The 25,744-nt window shown below is 30.2% G+C and overlaps 14 protein-coding genes across 14 annotated transcripts; 9 read left to right on the forward strand and 5 right to left on the reverse strand.

Moving 5' to 3' along the window:
* Positions 1–1,172: 1,172 nt before the first annotated feature.
* Positions 1,173–1,966, reverse strand: BN7_151 (high-affinity Cu transporter CTR3; the record flags this gene model as incomplete). The annotated part of the gene is made up of 2 exons (XM_011279182.1): positions 1,173–1,711; positions 1,834–1,966. 2 exons carry the CDS (start codon positions 1,964–1,966, stop codon positions 1,173–1,175), a joined length of 672 nt encoding a protein of 223 aa, XP_011277484.1.
* Positions 1,967–2,405: 439 nt separating this feature from the next.
* PRE5 (proteasome core particle subunit alpha 6) lies at positions 2,406–3,383 on the reverse strand (the record flags this gene model as incomplete). Its single annotated transcript, XM_011279183.1, has 3 exons — positions 2,406–3,113; positions 3,180–3,266; positions 3,354–3,383. The coding sequence occupies 3 exons, from the start codon at positions 3,381–3,383 to the stop codon at positions 2,406–2,408; spliced, it is 825 nt and encodes a 274-aa protein (XP_011277485.1).
* Positions 3,384–4,823: 1,440 nt separating this feature from the next.
* On the reverse strand, positions 4,824–5,066 carry BN7_153 (uncharacterized protein; the record flags this gene model as incomplete). The annotated part of the gene is made up of 1 exon (XM_011279184.1): positions 4,824–5,066. One exon carries the CDS (start codon positions 5,064–5,066, stop codon positions 4,824–4,826), a length of 243 nt encoding a protein of 80 aa, XP_011277486.1.
* A 376-nt stretch (positions 5,067–5,442) lies between these two features.
* Positions 5,443–5,877, forward strand: DAL3 (ureidoglycolate hydrolase; the record flags this gene model as incomplete). The annotated part of the gene is made up of 1 exon (XM_011279185.1): positions 5,443–5,877. One exon carries the CDS (start codon positions 5,443–5,445, stop codon positions 5,875–5,877), a length of 435 nt encoding a protein of 144 aa, XP_011277487.1.
* An 834-nt stretch (positions 5,878–6,711) lies between these two features.
* BN7_155 (alkene reductase) lies at positions 6,712–7,914 on the forward strand (the record flags this gene model as incomplete). Its single annotated transcript, XM_011279186.1, has 1 exon — positions 6,712–7,914. One exon carries the CDS (start codon positions 6,712–6,714, stop codon positions 7,912–7,914), a length of 1,203 nt encoding a protein of 400 aa, XP_011277488.1.
* Positions 7,915–9,449: 1,535 nt separating this feature from the next.
* On the forward strand, positions 9,450–10,655 carry BN7_156 (alkene reductase; the record flags this gene model as incomplete). The annotated part of the gene is made up of 1 exon (XM_011279187.1): positions 9,450–10,655. The coding sequence occupies one exon, from the start codon at positions 9,450–9,452 to the stop codon at positions 10,653–10,655; it is 1,206 nt and encodes a 401-aa protein (XP_011277489.1).
* Positions 10,656–11,040: 385 nt separating this feature from the next.
* Positions 11,041–11,490, forward strand: BN7_157 (uncharacterized protein; the record flags this gene model as incomplete). Its single annotated transcript, XM_011279188.1, has 1 exon — positions 11,041–11,490. The coding sequence occupies one exon, from the start codon at positions 11,041–11,043 to the stop codon at positions 11,488–11,490; it is 450 nt and encodes a 149-aa protein (XP_011277490.1).
* Positions 11,491–11,656: 166 nt separating this feature from the next.
* On the reverse strand, positions 11,657–12,109 carry POP7 (ribonuclease P/MRP protein subunit POP7; the record flags this gene model as incomplete). The annotated part of the gene is made up of 1 exon (XM_011279189.1): positions 11,657–12,109. The coding sequence occupies one exon, from the start codon at positions 12,107–12,109 to the stop codon at positions 11,657–11,659; it is 453 nt and encodes a 150-aa protein (XP_011277491.1).
* Positions 12,110–12,317: 208 nt separating this feature from the next.
* On the forward strand, positions 12,318–12,812 carry BN7_159 (uncharacterized protein; the record flags this gene model as incomplete). The annotated part of the gene is made up of 1 exon (XM_011279190.1): positions 12,318–12,812. One exon carries the CDS (start codon positions 12,318–12,320, stop codon positions 12,810–12,812), a length of 495 nt encoding a protein of 164 aa, XP_011277492.1.
* Positions 12,813–13,552: 740 nt separating this feature from the next.
* BN7_160 (uncharacterized protein) lies at positions 13,553–15,310 on the reverse strand (the record flags this gene model as incomplete). Its single annotated transcript, XM_011279191.1, has 1 exon — positions 13,553–15,310. One exon carries the CDS (start codon positions 15,308–15,310, stop codon positions 13,553–13,555), a length of 1,758 nt encoding a protein of 585 aa, XP_011277493.1.
* A 600-nt stretch (positions 15,311–15,910) lies between these two features.
* On the forward strand, positions 15,911–16,558 carry PTH1 (aminoacyl-tRNA hydrolase; the record flags this gene model as incomplete). The annotated part of the gene is made up of 1 exon (XM_011279192.1): positions 15,911–16,558. The coding sequence occupies one exon, from the start codon at positions 15,911–15,913 to the stop codon at positions 16,556–16,558; it is 648 nt and encodes a 215-aa protein (XP_011277494.1).
* A 384-nt stretch (positions 16,559–16,942) lies between these two features.
* DNF1 (phospholipid-translocating ATPase) lies at positions 16,943–21,048 on the forward strand (the record flags this gene model as incomplete). Its single annotated transcript, XM_011279193.1, has 2 exons — positions 16,943–16,947; positions 17,133–21,048. The coding sequence occupies 2 exons, from the start codon at positions 16,943–16,945 to the stop codon at positions 21,046–21,048; spliced, it is 3,921 nt and encodes a 1,306-aa protein (XP_011277495.1).
* Positions 21,049–21,924: 876 nt separating this feature from the next.
* Positions 21,925–23,658, forward strand: DAK1A (dihydroxyacetone kinase; the record flags this gene model as incomplete). Its single annotated transcript, XM_011279194.1, has 1 exon — positions 21,925–23,658. The coding sequence occupies one exon, from the start codon at positions 21,925–21,927 to the stop codon at positions 23,656–23,658; it is 1,734 nt and encodes a 577-aa protein (XP_011277496.1).
* A 394-nt stretch (positions 23,659–24,052) lies between these two features.
* POB3 (FACT complex subunit POB3) lies at positions 24,053–25,624 on the forward strand (the record flags this gene model as incomplete). The annotated part of the gene is made up of 1 exon (XM_011279195.1): positions 24,053–25,624. The coding sequence occupies one exon, from the start codon at positions 24,053–24,055 to the stop codon at positions 25,622–25,624; it is 1,572 nt and encodes a 523-aa protein (XP_011277497.1).
* Between the last annotated feature and the right edge of the window lie 120 nt (positions 25,625–25,744).

Raw genomic sequence — 25,744 nt, forward strand, 5'->3', positions numbered from 1 at the left:
AAATGGTTCTCCAAACTATTAAGTATTTTGAGTAAGCTATCATTAAATGGATTTTGATATTTTGGACAATCTTTTTATTTTATATATTTGAAATCCATTTGCTGCTCTATTGATTTCCTCTTTTCTATGAACGTTTAAGTTTGATTCACCTGTGTTGCTTTAAGGTGTCTCATTATTGTCAATTATATATATATTGATTATCTTTCTATATTTACTACAAGTTTTTTATACACACTATATTCTTAAAATTTAAATTAATTTATACCTGTAGCTGATTTCTTTTGAACATTAATTTCAAAATACATAATCTGTATATATAGATGTGTAGATTAATAATTTAAAGCTTGCCATATATCTACAAATATATTCTCTACGCTACCAAAGATGATCACTGAATTAAATAAAATTTCTTACATGGAAATTCAATTACTACAAGACTCGTAAAAACGTTCACTCGCATCTTGATGCATAAATTAGTTTCAACAGTATATATCATGATGTGTCCCTTACCGATAATCTTCAACCAAAACTTGAATTTAAAAAAACAACTTCATAATAACAATTAAGATACATGTTTATAGTACTATGAGTATTACTTGAAGCTATTTATTATGAAAGTGTTCTTCAAAGTCGAAAACTAAGCAAAAAAAAAATTTGGATTTTTCAATACTTTTTGTTTTAAAGTAAAATTAAAATTTATAACATCCATAAATTCAAAAATGTTAAAAACTTGTAAAACAAATATGCTGAATTTCAATCATTTTTGTTGATTCATAAAATATTCACCTCATTTTATATACAATATAGCTGTTTCGTACTGGTCAAAAAGGTTCTTGAGCTAAAAAAGTTGGTTTAATTGTTTTGAAACTTGATTAGTAATATATTAATAATACAATTAGCCTTATCATGGCACTTTTGCACAACTTTATCACTTATAAAACCTTCTTAAGTACGGGAGAAGTATTGTTTGATAACAGATTATAAACCACTTTCAAGAGTACCTTTCAAGGATATTTGGATCTATAATGTAACAGTGCTAAAAGGAAATGATGAGAGTTACAAATTGTTAATTTCTACTCATGATAGCTTAATTAATTAAATTAAGTTTTCATATATTATTCAGAATTATGTTATATAGGTGATTGATCTCGAATTCATTTGAAACCTGAAGTTTACATGCAACATTTTCTATCATTCTGTTCACTATCAGATCTTGTAGTGCATGTTATAGGCTCATAGTTGAAAATTAATCTTCCAAATAATGCACCTAAAAGACAAGATATGATAATATACCCATTATAGTACATGAATAACAACATAATAATATAAGATTGACCCCATTGAATTGTGAAAATTATACTTTTTACAAGATGTTCAACCAATGATGGATAAACAGAACCAAAAGTTGATCCTTTTCTATAATCCCAGAACCAATTATGACTTAATGTATATAAAACTGGCTGAATGAAGTTACTAAATGCAGTGTTTTCTGGGAAAAATGCTAAAGCATCTGAAGATGGTTTATAGGTTTCACTAGTTATAGTTTGATTCTTTTCAACGTTATCAACAGAAGAGTCACTAGAAGCTGCTGACGAAAATTGTAGTGCTTTTCTTCTTGCAATTGCTGCATCATATTCACGAGCAACTCTATGTAACCATTGAGCAGACAAGACCAACAAAAACACACCGATACAAGAGCCAGCAAATTGTCCTCTTGTATGAACATGCCATGTTTTTGCAATGAAACATGAATCAATAGTATACCAATTCCACATCATCTTTTATAGATTGTTAGATATAATACTTCAAGATTAATCTGATTTGTTTAAATACTTACAGATATTTTACAAGCAGCTTTAGCTGAAGTAGTAGAGTCTCCACCCATACCACCCATACTCATTTTAGAAACAGCATTGAAAGCATCTTCAATATTATAATTTGCCCCATCATTGTTGAAATAAACCATTTTGAAAATGTAAATTGATCTTCAATTGATAATGTACATCTACAATGGAACGGTTGCATGTACATCATGAGCGATTTTGTCATTAATTTATAATATTCATTATCCAAGATTTTTTACTATTATTGTATCGAAATGTTATTATTATCCTTCCAATTTCAAGGAAATTTGCTCATTACGAGCAAATAATTTCAGGCATAAATTAGAGTTTATTCACCTTAATGCAGCCGTAAATTCAACGGCTAAAAATCTCAGATGATCTGTATCAAGAATAAAAAATAAGAGGATTTACTTTGGAATTTTTAGGCAAGGATCGATTCAAATTGCCCTAGAACTAGTTATAAAATACTACTTGATTAATGGTGTGTTTTTATCAAAATAAAAATAATTTACACTGTGTATTTTGTTATTTCTAATATAAGGTACTAGAAGACATTTTCAATTAATCAGTTTCCATTTTATCCTCACTGTTTTCTTCTTCAGGTTTAGTTTCTGATTTATCACCACTTTCATCATTATTGTTATCATCGTCATCATTATCATCATCACCACCATTATTACCTCCTGAGGTTCTAGCATTTGATGTTGAATCTAATTTATTTAACCATGGTTGAACATCATCATCATCCCATAATGTGAAATCTGTATCTTTACCAACGATGGCAATTGAAGTGTTTTTACTATTTAATTCTTTATCTTGTGATAAAGTATCTCTAAGAGCATTTAAACCATGAACAATTAATTCTTCTTTAGTAGCATTTGCATAACTTTCAAAATTACGTTCTAAATAAGTTCTACCAGCTTGTGATCTTGCACCAATTGCAGCACCAACGTATTCAAGTACAGAACCTGAAGGTTGAAATTCAAATAAATGTGCACCTGTTTCATCATAACCAACAACTAATAAACCAACACCATATGGTCTACCACCATAACTTTGTGTATTCTTTTGTGCTTTATCAGCCAATAAATTTGAAGCTTTTTCTACTGATAATGCTCTATTATATATCATTCTTTGAGACATGGCTTGTTCACGTAAGAAATTTGATAAAACTCTTGCATCTGGAGCTAAACCAGCTAATGCAATACCTAAATTTTCATCAACTTTAATTATTTTCTTTTGATATGATCCTAATTCTTCAGCATTTCTCTATTTTTGACATTGTTAATACACTTTGTCTTCACACTATTGATAAAGATCTTGATTAATACATACTTTTAGTGCCACCAAAACGGCATGTTCTTTTGTGGCAAGTCCCACAACAGCACTCCCTTGTTTTATAGCTTCTAAGGCATATTCAACCTAATGAAATAGATGATTGTTAGCAATTGATCCCAATATTCATTCAAATTCAAAAAAACATAATAAAACATACTTGAAATATTCTACCTGTTGGAGAGTAGGTGACAGTATCACCATCGTAATTGTTTCTAAACTATAGCCAATTGGTTAGTAAAACCTGATAATATAACATAATAAGACACAGTATTCACCCCAAACATACCATTTTGAACTGATCTTCTTCTTGAAAATGTCGTTGAAGTTGATTGTAAATTGTTTTGGTTTCGTTCAAATCAATGCTTATTGCCACTCTCAAAATCGATTTGAAGATTTCGGTTTTTCTGAGATCTGCCCGCAACGGAAAACCCGCGAAATGATTGTTGAATGTGGTTAATTTAATAAGGGACAAGTTCAAAGTATTGAAAGGATCTAAAGTTGGTGGTAAGTTTAGTCAAGCTGGTCTTGTTTGAATAGAAAAGTCTTTTGTTGTATCGAGGAATAAAGAGTATAATGTTGAAGTTCACAGATAGTCCTTTGGCTAGAATCATTGTGTTATCAAGTGTATTAGCAATTGGGTTCTTACTTGTGATGTTATCATCAGCATTCAATCGTAATAAATGGTTACCAATATTGACATGTGAGTAATTTAAAATACCATTTGTTTTTGGTATTGTGATTATGAGCTAGAATTTTAGTACTGACATATTTAAATAACAGCTGTGATAGCCTTAGTTGCCCATCTACCCATCTTTATCTGCAATAAATGGTCAAGTGATGATTTTATGAGTGAAAATGCAACGTGAGTTTAGTAAACTAATTACATATCATTCGATATAATAACAGAAAAACTAACAAGAGATAGAAATATTGTTGATTTAGGGAAATATTTATCAGCTTTTTTGCTAGTGACAGCGTTAGGTAAGTATATATTATCATCAATCATATGCAAAGGGCATAGTGGTTTCCCCAATATGGAATACTAACAATTAATAAAGGTGTACCAATCGTGTCATATCATACAGCTATATTTTCATATTACCCATTTGTATTCACAATCAGTGGTAATACTTTAATTTATGGATCTGTTCTAATATTCAATTATTTCTTTACACATTCAGAAGAGGATGAATTTGATATTTAAATCCAATCACTTGTCAAAATACAACACAGTTATTGAAAGAATGAAGAATGTAAAAAAACAAAAATTGTATAAATAAATGTCATGTTAAAATTTATTTAAATTATAAAACATTTTAATTTGTTTGACCATTAATTGTAGCAACAACATTTCTTGTATGTTTATAATCTCTAAATTCTAATAAATAAATACCTTGCCATGTACCTGTAGCTAAACGACCATTTGTAATTGGAATTGACAAAGAAACACCAACCACTATTTCAAAAAAAGTTAGTTTAGAATCATTATAGGTGATACAAGATTTGAATGGTACTTACAACTTGATTTGACATGTCCAACCATATCATCTGGACCTTCACCTGCACTAGAATGTAAATAATGAGTACCATCAGTCTATTGAAATACGTTAGTAAGTTGTTCAAATTAAAGCAGCAGCTGATCTAATCCATTGTACTTACATCATCAGGTAATAATTCATTTAATGCAGTTGTCATATCTTTTCTAACGTCAGAATCCCAATTTTCATTTAATGATAATCCAGCAGAAGTATGTTGTAAGAACAAGTGTAATACACCAATTTTATAATTTCTTAATTCTGGTAAAGCACTATTAATTTCATCATCAATTAAATAAGCACCTCTTGATCTTGGTTTTAATGAAATTTTTTTTTGAAACCAACTCATATTATTTGATATTGATTGTGTTGTATAAGGTTTGAAAGTTATGAGATAATAAATCAATAAATTGATTATAAAATATATTCCAATATGAATCTTGAATTAATTTATGGTATGAATTGAGTTTATATAACTAATTAAAATAGCAAATATTGATGGGTATTATATAAATTTAATCGGAGTAATTAACTCCATATTCCGACCTTCGCGAACTTTTAAAAGAGGTCGAAATTGAAATTGTTATCTCCATATCGAAAATTGGAAAGGCGGATTTGACCATTTATAAGATAACTTTTGAAATGGAAAATTATAAACTTGAACAAAATCAAATCATGTTTTCTTTCTGAAGTCATTGAATGAATCAAATATATCAAATAGGAGAATGGTGCTCAAGACTTATAACACAAAAGGCAAGCCAAGTGTGGTAACAAAGCCATTAACACCAGAAGCATTCAAAGATTATGGTACAATCATTTCGGCGGACCATCAAATTGGATCAGTTGAACAATCAAGTGCAAATTATGGTACAGCTATAAAAGTTCATAAAGTATCCAAAATTGAAAATAATTCAAATTTAGCACCATCCAAAAATATTGCAAGAGCAAATTGGAATATTTTTAGATGTTCACCACCGACTCATTTATTTTCTAAAAATGAAGACCAGGATATAGTTTATCGTTCAAAAGTTTTAGAAAGACATCCTTTTAGTACACAAACTTTCTTGCCAATGGGTGCTTCCAAAGATTTAAATGCTTACATTGTGATATGTGCAAAATCTAAACCAGGTATGTGTAATGGTTTGTTTTTGATGATTTAAGATGAGATACTAATGATACTAATGATTTAGATGATTCATTACCGGATCCAGATTCTTTAGTTGCATTCATTTGCAAAGGTAATCAAGCTGTTACATATGGTGCTGGTGAGTAGATTTGTTTCTCTTTTTGATAAGATTTTGGATTATAGGGCATTTACTAACATTGTAAAGGAACATGGCATGCACCAATGGTTTCATTGATTGATTCATTGGATTTTGGCGTTCTTATACATGAAAATGGTATTGCAGATGAAGATTGTCAAGAATGTTATTTTGAACCAGGATACCAGGTTGTTATTAAAGATTCAATTAAATCAAAATTATAAATTCGACTTGCATAATAATTTGTTAATCAAACTGTTTAGAAAGCATTTTAACTTCACTAAGTTCATTTATTTGCCAGATAGATCAAATTTACTCTTTATTGGGTTATTTTAGATACTTGATGCATGTCTCTATCCATAAAAGTGATTAATTGAACTTACATATTGACGTAATTTCTATATTTTTTGGAATATATCTTCACCTAAATAAACATAGCGTTTCCTATTTTTCCATGATATTGAGTTCATTGTATACCAACGTAATTATATACACTCAGACCAATGTTCTTATTCATGTTCAAATATTGTATGAACTAAAAATTCTGTGTTTACTAAGCAAATATTTAAATGAATAAAAAAGTGAGGCAGGAAATTATAAACATCAATTAGTAATGAAAATAAAATAGTCAAGATATCACTTAAAACTATAAATTGGGACCCTTATTCCCCTTTCTTATACAAAATTCAAGAGATAAAATGATACTAATTCATTCACGAAACAATAAGAATCATGACGAGACCTGAATTTGATGATAAAATCAAACCTGTATCATTGAAAGATACAAATCTTTTCAAACCAATCAAATTAGGAAATTTAAAGTTACAACATCGACTTGTGTTAGCACCATTAACTAGATTGAGAGCTGATCCTGTTAAGTTTGTTCAACCTATTGAATTGAGTTCTGAATATTATGATCAAAGATCTAAAACACCAGGAAGTTTAGTCATTGCAGAAGCTACTTTATACTCTCATTCAGCTGGTGGGTATTTTGATGGTAAACCAGGAATTTGGAATCAAGAACAAATCGAATCATGGTCAAAACTTTTCGATAAAATTCATTCAAATGGTTCTTTCGTTGTTCAACAATTATTTCACTTAGGTAGACAAGCTATTCCTGATAAAGTTTCTGAACAAGGGATTATTTATAGAGCCCCAACTTCAGGGATATACCCTAATGATGGTTCATATCCTTTTGAAGAAAAAGCTAAAGAGTTTAATACTCCATTGACCGAGTTCACAACTGAAGAAGTCGAAGAGGAAGTTAAAACTTTTATCCAAAGTGGTATTAATAGTATTAAAGCAGGTGCAGATGGTGTTCAAGTCCATGCTGCTAATGGATATTTGTTAAATCAATTCTTAGACCATCTAACCAATAAAAGAACGGATAAATATGGTGGTTCTTTAGAAAACAGATCAAGATTTATTCTAAAACTTGTTGATGGATTATCTGAATCCATTGGAGCTGAGAAGGTCTCTGTGAGATTTTCACCTTGGTCACAATATGGGGATCTTAAAGGTATTCAAAAAGATCCTGAATTATTAGCACAGTATGCACATATTGTTGGCGAGTTAGAGAAGAGAAGATTAGATGGTAAAGGTATTCAATTCATTGATCTTATAGAGCCAAGAGTAAATGGGATTGATGTTAATGAAGACTATGATTCAACAAATAGTCAAGGTAATGAATTCATTTATGATATTTGGAAAGGACCGATTATTAGAGCAGGTAATTATATTCAAGAGATTGAAAGATTACAAAGAGATGTTAATCATAATGATAGAACATTGATTGCAGTAGGAAGACATTTTGTTTCAAATCCCGATTTAGTGGAGAGATTGAAGAAGGGGTATCCTTTGACCAAATATGATCGTTCAACTTTCTATAGTGGTGGTGAGAAAGGGTATGCTGATTATCCAAACTACACAGTCTGATATATTGTATAGAATATAGTAAGTCAATTATGCTACCATCTGTACTTGTAAGCACTATAAGTCCTTTGGTATTATACATTTCACTCATTTTATAAAGTATAGCTGCTGAGCCTACCATGGGCTTTTTCAAATGTTTCGACTGAGCTGAATAACTCAATCAGTTGTATATAAGTAGCCCCAGTCTCAGACATAAATATTGAGATACTGATGCTCCGGCTATATAGATATTGAGTTAGTAACTGGTATACTGGTCATAAATGGGTTTGCCAGCTATAGCCAGGGTTGCCGCCGGTTATATGAATAATTTACCAGGTCACTTATATATCCGGTCTGGTTATATAGTTATATAAATGCAACATAATCTTGAACAAAATGAAACCATATTTTCTTGAATTTCTGAGTATAATCAAAGTGGAAGGACTGAAACAGGAGATGGTACTTAATACTTTTAACACAGAAGGTAAACCAAGTGTGGTAACGAAGCCACTAACACCAGAATCATTCAAAGATTATGGTACAATGATTTCCTCGGATCATCAAATTCAATCAAATGCAAATAATGGCACAACTATAAAAGCTCATAAAGTAGCTAAAATCACAAACAATTCAAAGCTAGCACCATCAAAGAATCTTGCAACAGCAAATTGGAATATTTTCAGATGTTCACCACCAACTCATTCATTTTCTAAAAATGAAGATGATGAAATAGTTTATCTTTCAAAAATTTTAGAGAGACATCCTTTTAGTACACAAACTTTCTTACCAATGGGTATTTCCAAAGATTCAAATGCTTATATTGTGATATGTGCAAAATCTAAACCAGGTATGTATAATGGTTTTTCTGATCAATTAATACGAGGTCAATGTACTAATTATTATAGATGATTCATTACCGGATCCAGATTCTTTAGTTGCATTCATTGCAAAAGGCAATCAAGCTGTTACATATGATGCTGGTGAGTAAATAAATCTTTTTTTTTTGGATTAAAGGGCATTGGATTATAGGGCATTACTAACATATTGAAGGAACATGGCATTCACCAATGGTTTCATTAATTGATTCATTAGATTTTGGTGTTCTTATACATGAAAATGGTATTCCAGATGAAGATTGTCAGCTATGTTATTTTGAACCAGGATATCAAGTTGTTATTAAAGATTCAATTGAATTGAAATTATGAATTAATCACCAGCTAGATCTTACTCAATCTATTGTATAATATAAATCATATACACACAATTTGATTTGTAAGCTATACATCAACGGAATCCCGTTCGATCAAGAAAAATGTACAAAACGGATTTTAGAAGTTCAAATGTTCAAATTACCAGCAATAAGATACATGATACATGAACAGAATTCCGCCTTTACTAATCAACAAATAATTGAATATTAAAAAATGTGAGGCTGAAAGTTGAAAGTTGATATTATATCACTCCAAATAACTATAAATTGTGGGCATGTTCCTCTTCTAGCGATTCAAGTTCAAGGTTAATACTAGGTGTATTATTATACCAACAAAACAATAAGAATCATGACAAGTCCTGAATTTGATAATAAAATCAAGCCTGTACCATTAAAAGATACAAATCTTTTTAAACCATTTAAATTAGGAGATTTGGAATTGCAACACCGTTTAGTGTTAGCACCATTAACAAGATTAAGAGCTGATTTTGTTACCTTCGTCCTAAATGTTGAATTGAGTTCTAAGTATTATGATCAGAGATCTAAAACACCGGGAAGTTTAATCATCACAGAAGCTGCACTTTACTCATATGAAGCTGGTGGGTATTATGATGGTAAACCAGGGATTTGGAACCAGGAACAAATCAATGCATGGTCCAAAATTTTTGATAAAATTCATTCAAATGGCTCGTTTGTTGTTCAACAATTATTTCATTTAGGTAGACAAGCTATTCCTGAGAAAGTTTTTGAAAAGGGGATTACTTATAGAGCTCCAACTTCAGGAATTTATATTGATGATGGTTCATATCCTTATGAAGAAAAAGCTAAAGAGTTAAATACTCCATTAACTGAATATACAACTGAAGAAGTTGAAGAGGAAGTTAAAAATTTTGTTCAAGGTGGTATAAACAGTATTAAAGCGGGTGCTGATGGTGTTCAAATCCATGCTGCTAATGGATACTTGTTAAATGAATTCTTGGATCATCTAACCAATAAAAGAACAGATAAATATGGTGGTTCTTTAGAAAACAGATCAAGATTTGTCTTGGAAATTGTTGATGGATTATCTGAAGCTATTGGTGCTGAAAAAATTTCTGTGAGATTATCACCATGGTCACAATATGGTGATTTTAAAGGTATTCAAAAAGATCCTGAATTGTTAGCACAATATGCACATATTGTTGGTGAGTTAGAAAAAAGAAGATTAGATGGTAAAGGTATTCAATTTATTGATCTTGTTGAGCCAAAAATCGATGGGGGTAGGGTTAATGAAGATTCTGGTGTTACAAAAGATACTCATGGTAATGAATTCATTTATGATATTTGGAAAGGACCAATTGTTAGAGCAGGTAATTATATTCAAGAGATTGAAAGATTAAAAAAAGATGTTGATCATGATGATAGAACATTGATTGCAGTGGGAAGACATTTTGTTTCAAATCCTGATTTAGTGGAAAGATTGAAGAATGGGTATCCTTTGACCAAGTATGATCGTTCAACTTTCTATACTAGTGGTGAAGCTGGTTATACTGATTATCCAAATTATTCAGCTTAATAAAGTCATATATAGAGTATACTATATATCAACATTATATAATAAAGCAAATATATCGAATTTCCATCCCAAACAAGAATATTTAATTTCTTCTTTGTTAGCAAAATACCATCACTTGAAACTTATTTTTAGTGTAAAGTTTACCAAAACGCATCAATTTTACTTAAAATCCCCATACAAATGATCAATTGAAATGTGCACACCCCTCATTATAAATTTTTTAGTTGCGAAACAAAAATAAAAAAATTTAAAATTTCACATACTAAAATAAAGAAAAAGTCAGAATTGAATCGATCGAGATTGTTTTGATTTTGATTTTTATGTAAAGTTAAATCTATACGCCACTTTGATTTGTTTGTTTATGTACAAAAGGTCAATAATCAAAATGATGGAAACTGTACACCAAAGCCTGGTAAATCAATTATCAGAAATCACAATTAATAAACCAACAGATATAAAGTTACAACCTCAAAATGGTGAAATAATGGTTAAAAAAGGTTCAGGTAGAACTAAAATTAGAAAAGGTCAAACTGATGCAGAATATGGCTCTCAAAAACAACAATTTCATATGGAAGGTCCTATGTTAAATACTAAAACTTGGTTAGAAGAACTTGATGTATCGAAAATTGATCCAAATATTAAAAGTGATCGTGCTAAATTAGAATCATTAACTGAAAGATTATACTTCAAGAGAGATTATGTTAAATGTTTAGAAACAACAAAATTTGCTCTTGAATTATTTAAAGATTTAAATCATAAAAAAATTAAAAATGAAATTGATGAATTAGAATATTTAAAATCTTCATGTTCTAAGAAAATTGAAACTGTTCAATAATGATATATATAACATCAATATCTACATATGACAAACAATAATGATCAAATTCTAATGACTCCACATAAATCTTTTCATGACTAAAATGCATTAATAACTTTATATATTTATAAAAACAAGTATATTTAAAGTAATATTTATTCCAAAAATATATTCTACATCCATATTATTCCTCTTCTTCTTTATGAATTCGTAATTCCACAGCGGTAACTTTTCTCTTTTTATAAATTGTATCATGATCTAAATCTTCATCATCAAATTCATCCAATACATCAACTGATTTAGTTAAAATATCAACTTTTAAACCTTGATCTTTTTGAAAATAAACACCTATACTTAAAGTTTTCTCTATAGTTGCACCCATTCCCAAGACTGTAATTTCTTTAAATTTTGGTTGAGATTTGGGTAGTTTATTTAATAATTTATTTATTCTTTTTATAGCTGATATATATGGAGTTGAAGATTTTATATGTACTGAAGTTTCCAAATCGGAATATTTGAACTGTTTTGATGGTGCATGCCTTATATGTTTACCTTCGAAACGAGGTTGTTTTGTTGGATTATCAATCATTTTATGAAGCTTTATTTGAATATTTTGTAACCTTTTGATATCTATCATCAATTATGTCTTTTCAAATAATTCTGACTGTGTATATTGAACTTATAAAAATTATTAAACACCAGTGGTGTGTAACCATTGGTAAAGCCACACTATTTTGGCATATAAACAAAAAGATTTCAAAACATTTAAACTTGTTTTGATTCCTGATTGATCATTAGAGTCTTCATATTATCATTTGGTAGATTTAATTGAGGATTAGTTGATAATGGAGCCAATCAGTGGGAAACCAGGTGCGGATGCTCACCAATCTGAGCCTGAACAACCAGGTACCGCGTCAGATCATAACAATAGTATGATCACAGCGGTTAGCGCTGATAGAGATCATGATAGTCCAATTACAAGTCCAATCATTCATAGAGCTGCTACTGCTGGGAATAGTATCGATGGTGGTGATAAAGGTCAGGCTAGATCAGATATTGATGTTAAATTTGATGAAGTTATTAATAATAAATCTAATGAATTAATTAAATTAATGAAAGAAATTGTTGATTCAACTCAATTAAAAGATGATGAATTAGATAATTTCATTGGTGAACAAACAAATGGTATTAATGATAAGAAATTTGATTGGAAAAACATTGTTGATGTTTCTGAAAAAATCTTTAATGATTATTCAAAAGAAATGGAATCAATTAGTAAAGAGTTTGATGAATTTAATAAAGTTCGATTATACCACTTATCTATTTTCAACCTAATGTGAGTACGTACTAACAAACCAACTACTAAACAGGAATTTCTCATTTGGCAAGAATCTACATATGTTCTAGATAGTGAAAAAGTTGCAAAAAGGTATGTAATAACTTTAATCAATTTCAAATCATGTTCAAGCATACTGATATTTCAATAGACTTGGTAAACAAGAAGAATGGATGAATTCTAAAGAAACTTATTTAACACATACCAGAAATGAACTTGTTAAATCTGCAGAACTTATTGATAATGCAATTACAAATCTTAAACCACAATCTGATAATCAATCAACAATTATGAATAATGGAAAAACTGATCAATCTAAAGAAACTACAAATTAATATTATGATTTATATTAATGCTAATTTTGTCATGTCATTATCATATATATGTGGTTTAACTTTTTGATCATCCCTAGTCCATTGAATTTTCCGTCAATATGCATAAAATAATCTGATTTTCTTTGATTTTAATCTTTTGCTTAAAAGTACCTATTCCTAGAAATTGTTAAATTTCCATTCACTTGATAAATGATTTGAATTTTATAGAATTGAGAAGGTGTTGTATAGTGATCATATGATATTTTTCATCAATTTATATTGAGATTTTGTAATAAATCTAACATTTGAAATTAAATGCCAAAGATTTGAATCAAATTTATTAAAATTTTCAGAAATTTCCAAGATTGGATCATGACGTTGTTCAAATTTTTGAATTCCATGAATGATTTTTGGATCTTTTACAGATCCTTTAAATTTTAAATTTTTTAAATCTAATCTTAAATTGTTCTAATTTTTCTTTAGATTGACGTTCATTTAAAATAAATGGCATTGGTTCATTATACCTTAAAACTAGATCTTTAACATGATCTAATTTTTTAATCAAATCAACTTCTGATAAAGTTCTTTTCTCATCAAGAATTAAATCCAAGAATTTTGAATTATCATGTTTTTCAACAATACTTTCTGGGTTATTTGATTCAATTAATTGTAATTCAAATCCTAAAAATGTTGAAATTTGTTCCAATAATGAATTTTCATCAATCAATTCAGAATTGAAAAATAAATAATTTAATCTCTTCTCTTTAATTGCTCTTTTCAAATAATTTTCATCAAAATTTGTAAGTAACATTCTCCATAAGAAATCATTATTTTGGAATCTTGCAATATCTTCACCATTCATTAAAGTTCCTTCATTCATTTGTAATGCTGCTAAAGTTGAAGCAGGATGTGGAATGAAAATTAAATTTAATGATGTTTCACTATGTTCTAATTTATTACTTATAATTACTTTCAAATTTGATTTGCATTTCCCATGATCAATTTTTAATGAATCAATTAAAGTTTGTAATAATTTCCCAACTTTATTAATATATTCAGGACTTGATTCAATAGTTATTGGGTCGGGTAATTCATTCAAGATTTTTTCATTAAAAATTTTCATAAATTGTCTTGTTGGTGGTGGTAAATTTTTAGATGTTTTTGAATCACAATTAGTTAAAGTTTGAAACAATGGGATTGATGATTTTGCAAAATAATGTGATGATGATATTGATAATGGATCCAAAATGTTGATTTTATCAAATCTATTAATTAAATTGTATGATCTTAAATGATTATCCAAGATTTGTGGGATTTTAGTTGATAAAGATTTAATATTTTTAGAATGTAAGAGTATACTCATAGTTTTCAATGAATAATCTGCGAAAAGATCATTAAATTTCGTAGATTCTTCAATTTTGGTATCTTTTTGTTCAATGAAATTGTTTAATAATTTGGATAATGAATCTTTATCTGATTGGAATAATTGATATTCATATCCATCTAGTCTAGTAACACCTTTGAAGTTTTCACATTTATACCTTAGTTGATCCAATTGGTTTGATTTAGAGATCATTGGAAATATTGTATAGTCCGAATATAGACCTGCATCAATATCTTTAGATTCATAAGCTAATAATTTTAAATAATTTTCATTGATTTGATGTTTCTTATTGAAAAGAATTTTATTTTCAATCAAGTGATCAAGTTTTAAATTTTGTATAGCATCATTATAATGTAAAATGTTAATTTTAAAGCCCATAGAATTATATAACATGACCCATTTCTTTAACATTGTCTTATGGAATATTTGTTCCTCTATTGGTAATTGTCTGACTTTAGCATCGTTGAAAAAAGTAGATATCGGACAAAAGTTGTTTATATCATTGTTGATTCTTTGAAGTAGTTGATCATCATCAAATAATTTTTCCACTGGTTCAAGTTTAACCTTATCATTTTGAGTAGTGTGCTTTGATTCTTGATTAACATTAACTTTGTCATTATTTGGTTCTTCATTATGATAAGAAGGCCTGCTACCAAAAGTGGTTGGATTATATGTATTGTATAGAGCTGTATAGTTCATTTCTTCACGGTCAAATAAAGTTAGATATAAGAGCACAATCATTGCTGATAATATAGAACCAAACATAAAAGTCTTTGACATTCGTGTGAATTTGACTGAGAGCATTTTTGTGTGTGATGATTTGGAGATGTTTGAAGGAGGGAGCATGACCTTGTAAAGTTGAAACATGAGTCTTCTTTTGATGCGATGTGGATGAGGACTTAGATCATATATGATGAAGATAAAGGTTTGTTATTTTTTTGATGTTTTTAACTTTTTAAACTTTTTTGCTTGTCTTTGTATTTGTATGTAAGACACCTCAGAATTAGTTTAAATTTATGTCTCAGTCTGTGGAGTGGGCACTGGGTATATGGTATCTGAAAAACCAAACTGGCGCGTAGTAAGAGCTCCTGCCACTTATTAAAAAGGCTGGTGAGAGTTGCAGTTGTGTTAAGGCTATGGAGTCAAATAACAATAAAAGGTATGTAGTAATAATAGCCTCTCGAGACTTTCTTTGTTTTCCATACTTTATAAGCTTCCCAAGAAATCACAAAGCATCTAAGCCTTTTCAAAATTGCAGAATCGTGTCACTAAAAAAATTATGATGTGAAAAAGTAAACGCAGATCTTTGGAGAAAACAAAAATAGACGACGATTGTTAAATTGAATTTAAAAAAGCGATTTGTCATATTTTAGTACATTTCTATAACATTTGTGTACATGGGATATGGTATTTGCTACAAGATGTCTTTGGAAAGCTGCTAATGTACAAGGGCTTAAACAGAATGTTGGTGCTGGTGTCACCAAGAAACCAATCTTTTTGATGGTGACCTCTGTTGGGAATCCAGAGCTTTCATATGGTGGTACAAGACATAATGCTGGTCATCTAGTGCTGAATATGACCAGAATACCATTCGTTGATCATCCTAGAGTTAAAGGTATACGTTTTGGTATGGACTTGAATAAGTCCAATATGATTTATATACAAAATAATAATTTTATGAATATCTCTGGAGGTCCAATATCAAAAGCATGGGATTATTTCACAGATATAAAATCTAAAACAAAAGATTGGGATTTTAAATATCTTGTTGTTCATGATGAATTATCTTTAGAATTAGGAAAGTATAAAATTCGTTCAGGTGATGCTAGTCTTCGAGGTCATAATGGATTGAAAAGTATTAAAGGTAGCACTAATAAGGATTTCTTAAGATTAGGTGTTGGTATTGGAAGACCAGAATCCAGAAACCCTCATGATGTGGCAGAATATGTATTATCTCCCTTTACGAGGAAAGAAAAGATAAAGTTAGAAGAGCAAGTTGTTCCTGAAGTGCTAATGACTATAGAGAGAATACGTAACGGAGAAGAAGTTTAAGCAGGAATGCTAATTGAGGGAAAGCATTAAAGGCCTTCGGGACCTTGGAAATGGATTACATAAAACCAGATCCGAAAATAATGATTTGATGAGTCTTGTATATAGATGATAGAAATAGATTACTGTTTTATATTCCAGGAGATACTTTCTATTTGTAGACTATTATATGGTAACGGAACTCGGCACTTTAAAGCGTTTGACGCCCGAAAAAATCCTGTCAAAATTTCGCGTGCAAGCCATGTTTTCAAAATAAGAAAACAAGTCAAAACATAAATTTTATATGAAGTTACAGTGGGTATATCAAGACAAATAGCCTGCGATTTCAAAAGGTGATTATCCAGATAAGCTGAGTCTTCTTCCTTTAAGTGAGTACACACAGAGAGAATGAGGTTACTGGTGTGACATTTCTTGTTGATGCTGAGTTTGCAAAGTCGGGCGGTGAGACAAAACAATTAATCCGTTGTCATAGGGAATGATAGATGAAATTATTACACTTGGAGCTATAAATTAAAATTCAACTTCAACCTTCAACCTCAACGTTTCTAAAGATTTCTTACTAACAGCTTTTGTTTAGGTCAGAGACCATGGGTATAGGTGATAAGATACATGGTTGGTTTGTAAAGCCCCAGGTATTGGAACCCAGAACGGTTTATTTCAATCAACCTTTACCAGAAAGTGAAATAGACCCAAAGCATCATAGACCTATAAAGACATACGACAAGAATGAAATCAGAACAACAAAATATACACCTTTCTCATTCTTGCCTAAGAATTTGTTTTTCCAATTTCAAAATATTGCAAATGTTTATTTCTTATTTTTAATTATTTTGGGTGCTTTTCAAATTTTTGGTGTTCAATCACCTGGTTTAGCTGCAGTTCCATTATGTGTTATTGTGGTGATTACTGCCATCAAGGATGCATTTGAAGATTCAAGAAGAACAATTAGTGATTTAGAAGTTAATAATAACCCAGTTTCTGTACTTGCGGGGATTCATAATCATAATGTTGATGAAACTAATTTATCATTACGTTCAAAATTTAATAATTTTAATGCATCAATATTTGTTAATATTGTCAATTTTTTTGCTAAATTATTTAGAAAACAACAAGTTATTGAAACAACAACAGGCCCACGAATGTCTTTGGAAACTGTTCGTTCATCTTTAAGAGCAAGTTTAGATACTAATACAAATGATATTCCAAATGATTTACATGAAAGATTGAATACCAAAAATGCTAATATTCCACAAACAAGCTTCAAGAAAAGTTTTTGGAAAAACCTTAAAGTTGGTGATATTGTTAGACTTCGTAATAATGAAGAAGCACCAGCTGATATTGTTGTTCTTTCAACTTCTGATATAGATAACAGATGTTTTATCGAAACTAAAAACTTGGATGGTGAGACCAATTTAAAATCTCGTGAAGGTTTAAGAGAAACTCATGGAATTAGACATTCAAGAGATTTAACTCAATTAAAATTTCAACTGAATAGTGAAGCTCCAAGTATGAATTTATATAATTATCAAGCTTCTTTGAAAATTAATAATGGTCTTGATTCAGATTCAGAAAAAGACAATGAAGTTGAAGAATCCGTTAATATCAATAATATGCTTTTAAGAGGCTCTACATTAAGAAATACTAAATGGGCTATTGGTATTGTGGTTTTCACAGGTCATGAAACCAAGATTATGTTAAATTCTGGTATTACCCCAACCAAGAAATCAAGAATATCTAAAGAATTAAATTTATCAGTTTTGATCAATTTTGCATTATTATTCATCTTATGTTTGATCTCAGGTGTTATCAATGGTGTTTTTTATGATAAAAGTAACACTTCTTTCAAATTTTTTGAATTTAAAGCTTATGGTAGTACACCAGCTATTAATGGTATAATTTCATTTTTCGTTGCTGTTATTCTTTTCCAATCATTAGTTCCAATTTCATTATATATTTCTGTGGAAATTGTTAAAACCTTGCAAGCTTTATTCATTTATTGTGATGTTAAAATGTATTATGAAAAATTGGATTATCCATGTACACCAAAATCATGGAATATTTCAGATGATTTAGGTCAAATTGAATATATTTTCAGTGATAAAACAGGTACACTGACTCAAAACGTTATGGAGTTTAAAAAAGCCACTATCAATGGTAAATCTTATGGGTTAGCATATACTGAAGCTCAACAAGGTATGGATAAAAGGAAAGGTGTTGATGTAACACAAGCTTCACGTAAATGGGGGAAAGCTATTGAAGATGATAGACAACAAATGATTGATATTTTAAGTAAATCAGAAAACCCACATTTTAATCCAGAATCGTTAACTTTTATTTCAAGTGAATATTTAACAGATTTATTGAATATAGAAAATAAAGCACAAAGTGAAGCTAATGATCGTTTTATGTTATGTTTATCATTATGTCATACAGTAATGACTGAACCATTAAAAGAAGATCCATCAAAATTTGAATTCAAAGCTGAATCTCCAGATGAAGCTGCTTTAGTTCAAGCTGCTAGTGATGTTGGTTATACATTCACTAAAAGAACTAGAAATGGTGGTATTGTTAATATTCAAGGAACTGAAAAATCTTTTGATATTTTAAAAGTTTTAGAATTTAATTCAACAAGAAAAAGAATGAGTGTTATTGCTCAATTAGATGATGAAATTCATATAATTAGTAAAGGTGCAGATTCTGTTATTTTTGAACGTTTAGATCCAAATAAAAATGATAAAGAATTATTGAATACAACAGCTGAACATCTTGAAGAATATGCAAGTGAAGGTTTAAGAACTTTATGTGTTGCTGGTCGTACAATTCCACCAGAAGAATTTACAACATGGGAAAAAAATTATGATGCAGCTTCATCCTCGTTAGAAGATAGAGAGGAAAAAATGGAAGCTTTAGCAAGTGAAATTGAATCAAATTTGATCCTACTTGGTGGTACTGCTATTGAAGATCGTTTACAAATTGGTGTTCCAGAATCTATTGAAACTTTATCAAAAGCTGGTATTAAACTTTGGGTTTTAACTGGTGATAAAATTGAAACTGCTATTAATATCGGGTTTTCATGTAATTTACTTGGTAATGATATGAATTTATTAGTTATTCGTCCAGAAGAAGGTAAAGATCCAGTACAAGATATTGGATCTAAATTAGATGAAAATTTAAAAAAATTCAACCTAACAGGTTCATTAGATGAATTAAAAGCTGCTAGAGAGGATCATTCAATTCCAAAAGGTCAATTTGCAGTTATTGTTGATGGTGATGCATTAAGAACAATTTTTGATGATGCAGATTTACAAAGAAAGTTCTTATTGTTATGTAAACAATGTAAATCAGTTTTATGTTGTCGTGTTTCACCAGCTCAAAAAGCTCAAGTTGTTAAATTAGTTAGAGATTCGTTAGATGTTATGACTTTATCCATTGGTGATGGTGCCAATGATGTTGCTATGATTCAAACAGCTAATGTTGGTGTCGGTATTGTTGGTGAAGAAGGTAGACAAGCTGCAATGTCTTCAGATTATGCTATTGGACAATTTAGATTTTTGACAAGATTAGTTTTAGTTCATGGTAGATGGTCATATAAACGTTTAGCAGAAATGATTCCATCTTTCTTCTATAAGAATATTCAATTCACAATGACATTATTTTGGTTTGGTATTTTCAATGATTATGATGGTTCTTATTTATTTGAATATACTTATATTATGTTTTATAATTTAGCTTTCACATCACTTCCTGTGATCTTTTTAGCTGTTTTTGATCAAGATGTTTCGGATGATATTAGTTTAAGAGTTCCACAATTATACATGTCTGGTATATTAAGACAAGAATGGTCACAATATAAATTTATCTATTATATGCTTGATGGTTTATATCAATCAGTGATTACTTTCTTTTTCCCATACTTGATTTTTTATCAAGGTCATATTGCATCATATAATGGATTAAATGTTGATCATAGATTTTGGATTGGTGTTTACGTTACTGCTATTTCCGTTACATCTGTTGATATTTATGTTTTATTAAGACAATATAGATGGGATTGGTTAACATTATTAATTGATTCATTATCTGTCTTGGTGGTTTTCTTCTGGTCTGGTGTTTGGTCATCATCAACATTTTCTGGTGAATTTTATAAATCAGCAGCACAAGTTTTTGGACAAACTTCATTTTGGGCATGTTACTTTGTTGGTACCTTATTATGTGTTTTACCGAGATTTGTTTTCACTACATTGAATACCTTTTACAGACCAAGAGATATTGATATCATTAGAGAATGTGCAGTTAGAGGTGATTTCAATAAAGATGAACCATTCAGTGCTTCTCAAAGTGATGAAGAGAAAGAAATTTCTAATGAATCTTCACAAATAACAACTAGAAACTCATTAGATAGAGTTCATACAACACACGAATTACCAGGATTGACACAAGCACAATCGCTAGTCAGATCCGTTACCCATGCATCATCAGTAAGACATGATTGATTTAAAATCATGCTTCATTATTTTAAAAAAGATACAACTCATACAATTACAAATATTTTAGAAATTTTTTTGAATTTTTGCTATAGTTAATTATTCCTTGTACATTATACCCATTTTTATTATATTCTTCATTCACGTTTTAATCAATTTTAGATTCTACTGTTTATATATACACAGAACTTTTTTGAGTTTTAGACCTTTGAGATTGTAGAGTACCTGATATATACCTATAAAACATCAGCTAGGCCAGAGTATAACCGGGGTCCAGTTTTCGCGTAGAAGATCATGAGATTAGGGCTTGATTAGCACATGGCATGAAGAGTTAAATCTTTTGATATAGGTAAACATATCTAAAAGTGTTGAGCTAGATCTAAAAAGCAACTATGATAATAATATCCAAACGGAACATAATAGGATACCGTTAATCATATCTTAATTGTTCCATGAATTCGGAGTGCTATGGAACTCATTATTGTTGCTAATAGCAGTCCAACACCAAACATCGAGCACAGAGCACTGCAAAACTTTCTTACAATCTGGAGATGATCTCATAACTTGAGGCATTGTAGCCAAACAAACAGCCTAAAATTCTCGATTATTCAAGCTCAAGTTATTTAGTTTGCTGAGAATTCTGTGTGTTCCTGCTTTTATGTTTGCGCTTAAGAATAGATTCCAAAGTAGGCTAAAATCTCAGTTACGTTTTCGTGCATTGTTCAATATTTACCTGTAACCGCAACTTTCAAAGAAATTAAGGGTTGGTGGGTATTTAAACAATTGAATATCTCCTTCAATTCAACTCAATTGCAATTACTTTTGTTGAAAGTATAGATATTTATTCAATTTTACAATCATTATACAATACAACACAGTCCAAATATGACAAAACATTTCACAGTCGAAAATACCGTTGAAAGTGCCCTTGAAGGTTTAGCCCTTTCAAACCCAAGTTTGACATATGTCAAAGAAGACAAAGTCATCTTTAGAGATCAAGACAAGAGTAAAGTCGCTTTAATCTCAGGTGGTGGTGCTGGTCATGAACCAACTCATGCTGGCTTTGTTGGTAAAGGTGGGTTAACCGGTGCTGTTTCTGGTCCAATCTTTGCCTCTCCAAGTACTAAACAAATCTTGAACGGTATCAAACTTGTTGGTCAAGATAAACCAGGTGTTTTATTAATTGTTAAAAACTATACTGGTGATGTTTTACATTTTGGTCTTGCAGGTGAAAGAGCTCGTGCTTTAGGTTACAATGTTGAAGTCTTTGTCATTGGTGAAGATGTTTCAGTTGGTCGTTCAAAAGGTGGATTAGTTGGTAGAAGAGCCCTTGCAGGTACTCCAATCATTCATAAATCATTAGGTGCATATGTTGAAAACTATAAACATACATTAAAAGATGCTGTTAAATTAGCCACTGCTCTTAATGATAACTTGGTTTCAATTGGTGCTTCATTAAATCATGCTAAAGTTCCAGGTCAAGAATTTGAATCTTCATTAAAAGATGATGAAATGGAATTAGGTATGGGTATTCATAATGAACCAGGTGTTAAAACTTTAAAACCAGTTCCATCAGTTGAAGAATTGATAAAAACTCAAATGTTACCAAAATTATTAGATCAAAGTGATAAAGATCGTGCATTTGTTAATTTTGAAAAAGGTGATGAAGTTGTTCTTTTAATCAACAACTTGGGTGGTGTTGCTAACTTGGTCTTACAAGCCATCACTAAAGTTGCTGCTGATTTATTGAAATCTGAATATGATATTACTCCATCTCGTGTTTATGCTGGTACTTTAATTTCTGCCTTAGATGGTGAAGGTTTCAGTATTACATTATTGAACGTTACTAAAGCTAACAAATCTGCTCCATCAGAAGTTAAATCAGTTGTTGATTTATTAGATGCTGAAACTGAAGCTGCAGGATGGCCAGCAAAGAGAGTTGAAACTAAAGCTCCAACTTATGATCCAGAATTAATTAAAGAAAGTGATGATAGTACTCAACAAGCTGGTACCTATGATTTCGATCATTTCTCTAAAGTCTTAAAAGCTGGTACTGAAACTTTAATTAAAGCTGAACCAGAAATCACAAGATTAGATACTAAAGTTGGTGATGGTGATTGTGGTACTACATTAGTTGCAGGTGCTGAAGGTATAGTGAAGAATTTAGATAAATTACCAAAACATTCATTAGCTGCTACATTCCATAAATTATCAAATTTATTAGAGGAATTATGTGGTGGTACTATGGGTGCATTATTATCAATTTATTTCTCAGGTTTAAGTCAAGGTGTTGAAAAAAATTCATCAAAAGGTACACCAGTTGATCCAACTACTTTTGGTAAAGCTTTACAAGACGCTTTAGACACATTATATAAATATACCAATGCTAGACCAGGTGATTCAACAATCATTGATGCATTAGAACCATTTGTTAAAGAATTTGTCAAATCAAGTGATTTCAGTAAAGCCGTTGCAGCTGCTGATAAAGGTGCTCAAGCTACTGGTTCATCAGAAGCTAAATTTGGTCGTGCTTCATATGTTGGTGACAGTAGTGATATTCCAGATCCAGGTGCTATTGGTTTAGTTGAATTCTTGAAAGGTATTGAATCTGCATTTTAAATTTAACCAATAATATTAATTATGTGAATGAATTTTATGAAACCATTTTATTTGCTATTTTGATTTGAGTTTGAAATTGAAAATTTGTATATTTAATTTATATGATGACTTTAATTTATGAATCTAGACATTTTGAAAGGTAGTAGAACAAACTTTCTTGTATATCAATTATAGCTCTCTTGTTTACATAGTTAAGACGTTTAATATTATGGGAAAAGTTTATATAAGCTCATCGCGGCGAGCGCGATAATATTAAAATTTGATTTTTTACCCGGCTTTTGAGAATACGCGTCAAAAATTAATAACGTAACTTTGTGAAATGAGTACAAAATTTAATTAATTTAATCAACTCAACACAGTTCATCATCAAAATTCTAATTAAATTGCTATAAAGATGTCAGGAAATTTGGATTTTGAGAAAATCTATTTAAATCAATCAAAAGCTTTTGGTCGTTTCCGTATTGCTGAAACTGGTTTAGGTTGGAAAGCTGCAGCTGCTGGTGGTTCAGCAAATAAAACTCAACCATTCCTTTTGCCATCTGAAGAATTATCATCAGCTCAATGGAGTAGAGGTTCAAGAGGTTATGAAATTAAAATTCAAACCAAAAATAAAGGTGTTGTTAAACTAGATGGGTTTGATCAACAAGATTTCAATCAATTAAAAAATGGATTACAACAATTTAATATACAATTAGATCATAGAGAACATTCATTAAGAGGTTGGAATTGGGGTAATACTGATTTAGCAAGAAATGAATTAATTTTCAATGTTAGTGGCAAACCAGCTTTTGAAATTCCATATGCTCAAATTTCAAATTCTAATTTAGCTTCAAAAAATGAAGTTGCCATTGATATGGATCCACTGCAGGGAAATGATTTTGCTGGTGATGAATTAGTTGAAGTTAGATTTTATGTCCCAGGTAATGTTCCATATGAAGATGATGATGTTCCAGAAGATGATAAAGAAGAAAAAACAGCAGCTTCTGCATTCTATGAAAATTTGAAAGATAAAGCTGATATTGGTCAAGTTGCAGGTGAAGCTCTGGCCTCATTTAATGATATTTTATTCCTTACTCCTCGTGGTCGTTTCGATGTTGAGATGTATAGAGGCTCATTAAGATTAAGAGGTAAAACTTATGATCATAAAATACAATACCGTCAAGTTGAAAGAATATTCTCATTACCAAAACCAGATGATATACATCATTTAATGGTTATACAAGTTAATCCACCTCTGCGTCAAGGTAATACACCATATCCATTTTTAGTTTTACAATTTTCAAAAGATGAAGAACTGGAATTAGAAATCAATATCGATGATGATGAGTTCCAAGAGAAATATTCTAAACGTTTGAATAAGAACTATGATCAACAAACACATCTGGTTTTAAGTCATGTATTTAGAGGTTTAACAGAACGTCGTGTTATTATCCCAGGAAGTTTCTTATCAAAACATGGTCAACCAGCTGTGAGTTGTTCATTAAAAGTTAATGAAGGTTATTTATATCTATTGGAAAATAATTTCTTATTTGTTACTAAACCAACAGTTTATATTCCATATAATGATGTTTCAAGTGTTTCAATTTCAAGAGCTGGTGATTCATCAACTTCAAACCGTACATTTGATCTGGAAGTTAATTTAAGAGGCTCACCAGTATCACATACATTTGCTAATATTACAAAAGAAGAACAAAATTCATTAGAATCATTCTTGAAAAGTAAAGGTGTTAAAGTTAAAAATGATGAAATTGAACAACAAGCTAGAATTAATGCTGTTTTGGCTAATGATTTGGATTCATCAGATTCAGATGTTAATATGGGATCAGCAAGTGAGGATGAAAGTCCAGATGAAGATTTTAACGATGGTGGTTCAGGTTCAGATTCAGATTTAGCTGAAGAATTTGATAGTGATGCACCATTAAGTGATGATGATGAACCACCTGCTAAAAAGGCTAAAAATGAATAAACATTTCACAATGTATGATAAATAGATTAACAGGAGAATTTGAATGACTAATTTTGTATGAAAAATTATGAGATTTTGTAGTTTTCTCTGTAATTCTTCAGTGTTACTAGTTTTTTCTAT

The sequence above is a fragment of the Wickerhamomyces ciferrii genome, contig 00002 (assembly GCF_000313485.1).
Source record: "Wickerhamomyces ciferrii WGS project CAIF00000000 data, strain NRRL Y-1031 F-60-10, contig 00002, whole genome shotgun sequence".
NCBI lineage: Eukaryota > Fungi > Ascomycota > Saccharomycetes > Phaffomycetales > Wickerhamomycetaceae > Hansenula > Hansenula ciferrii.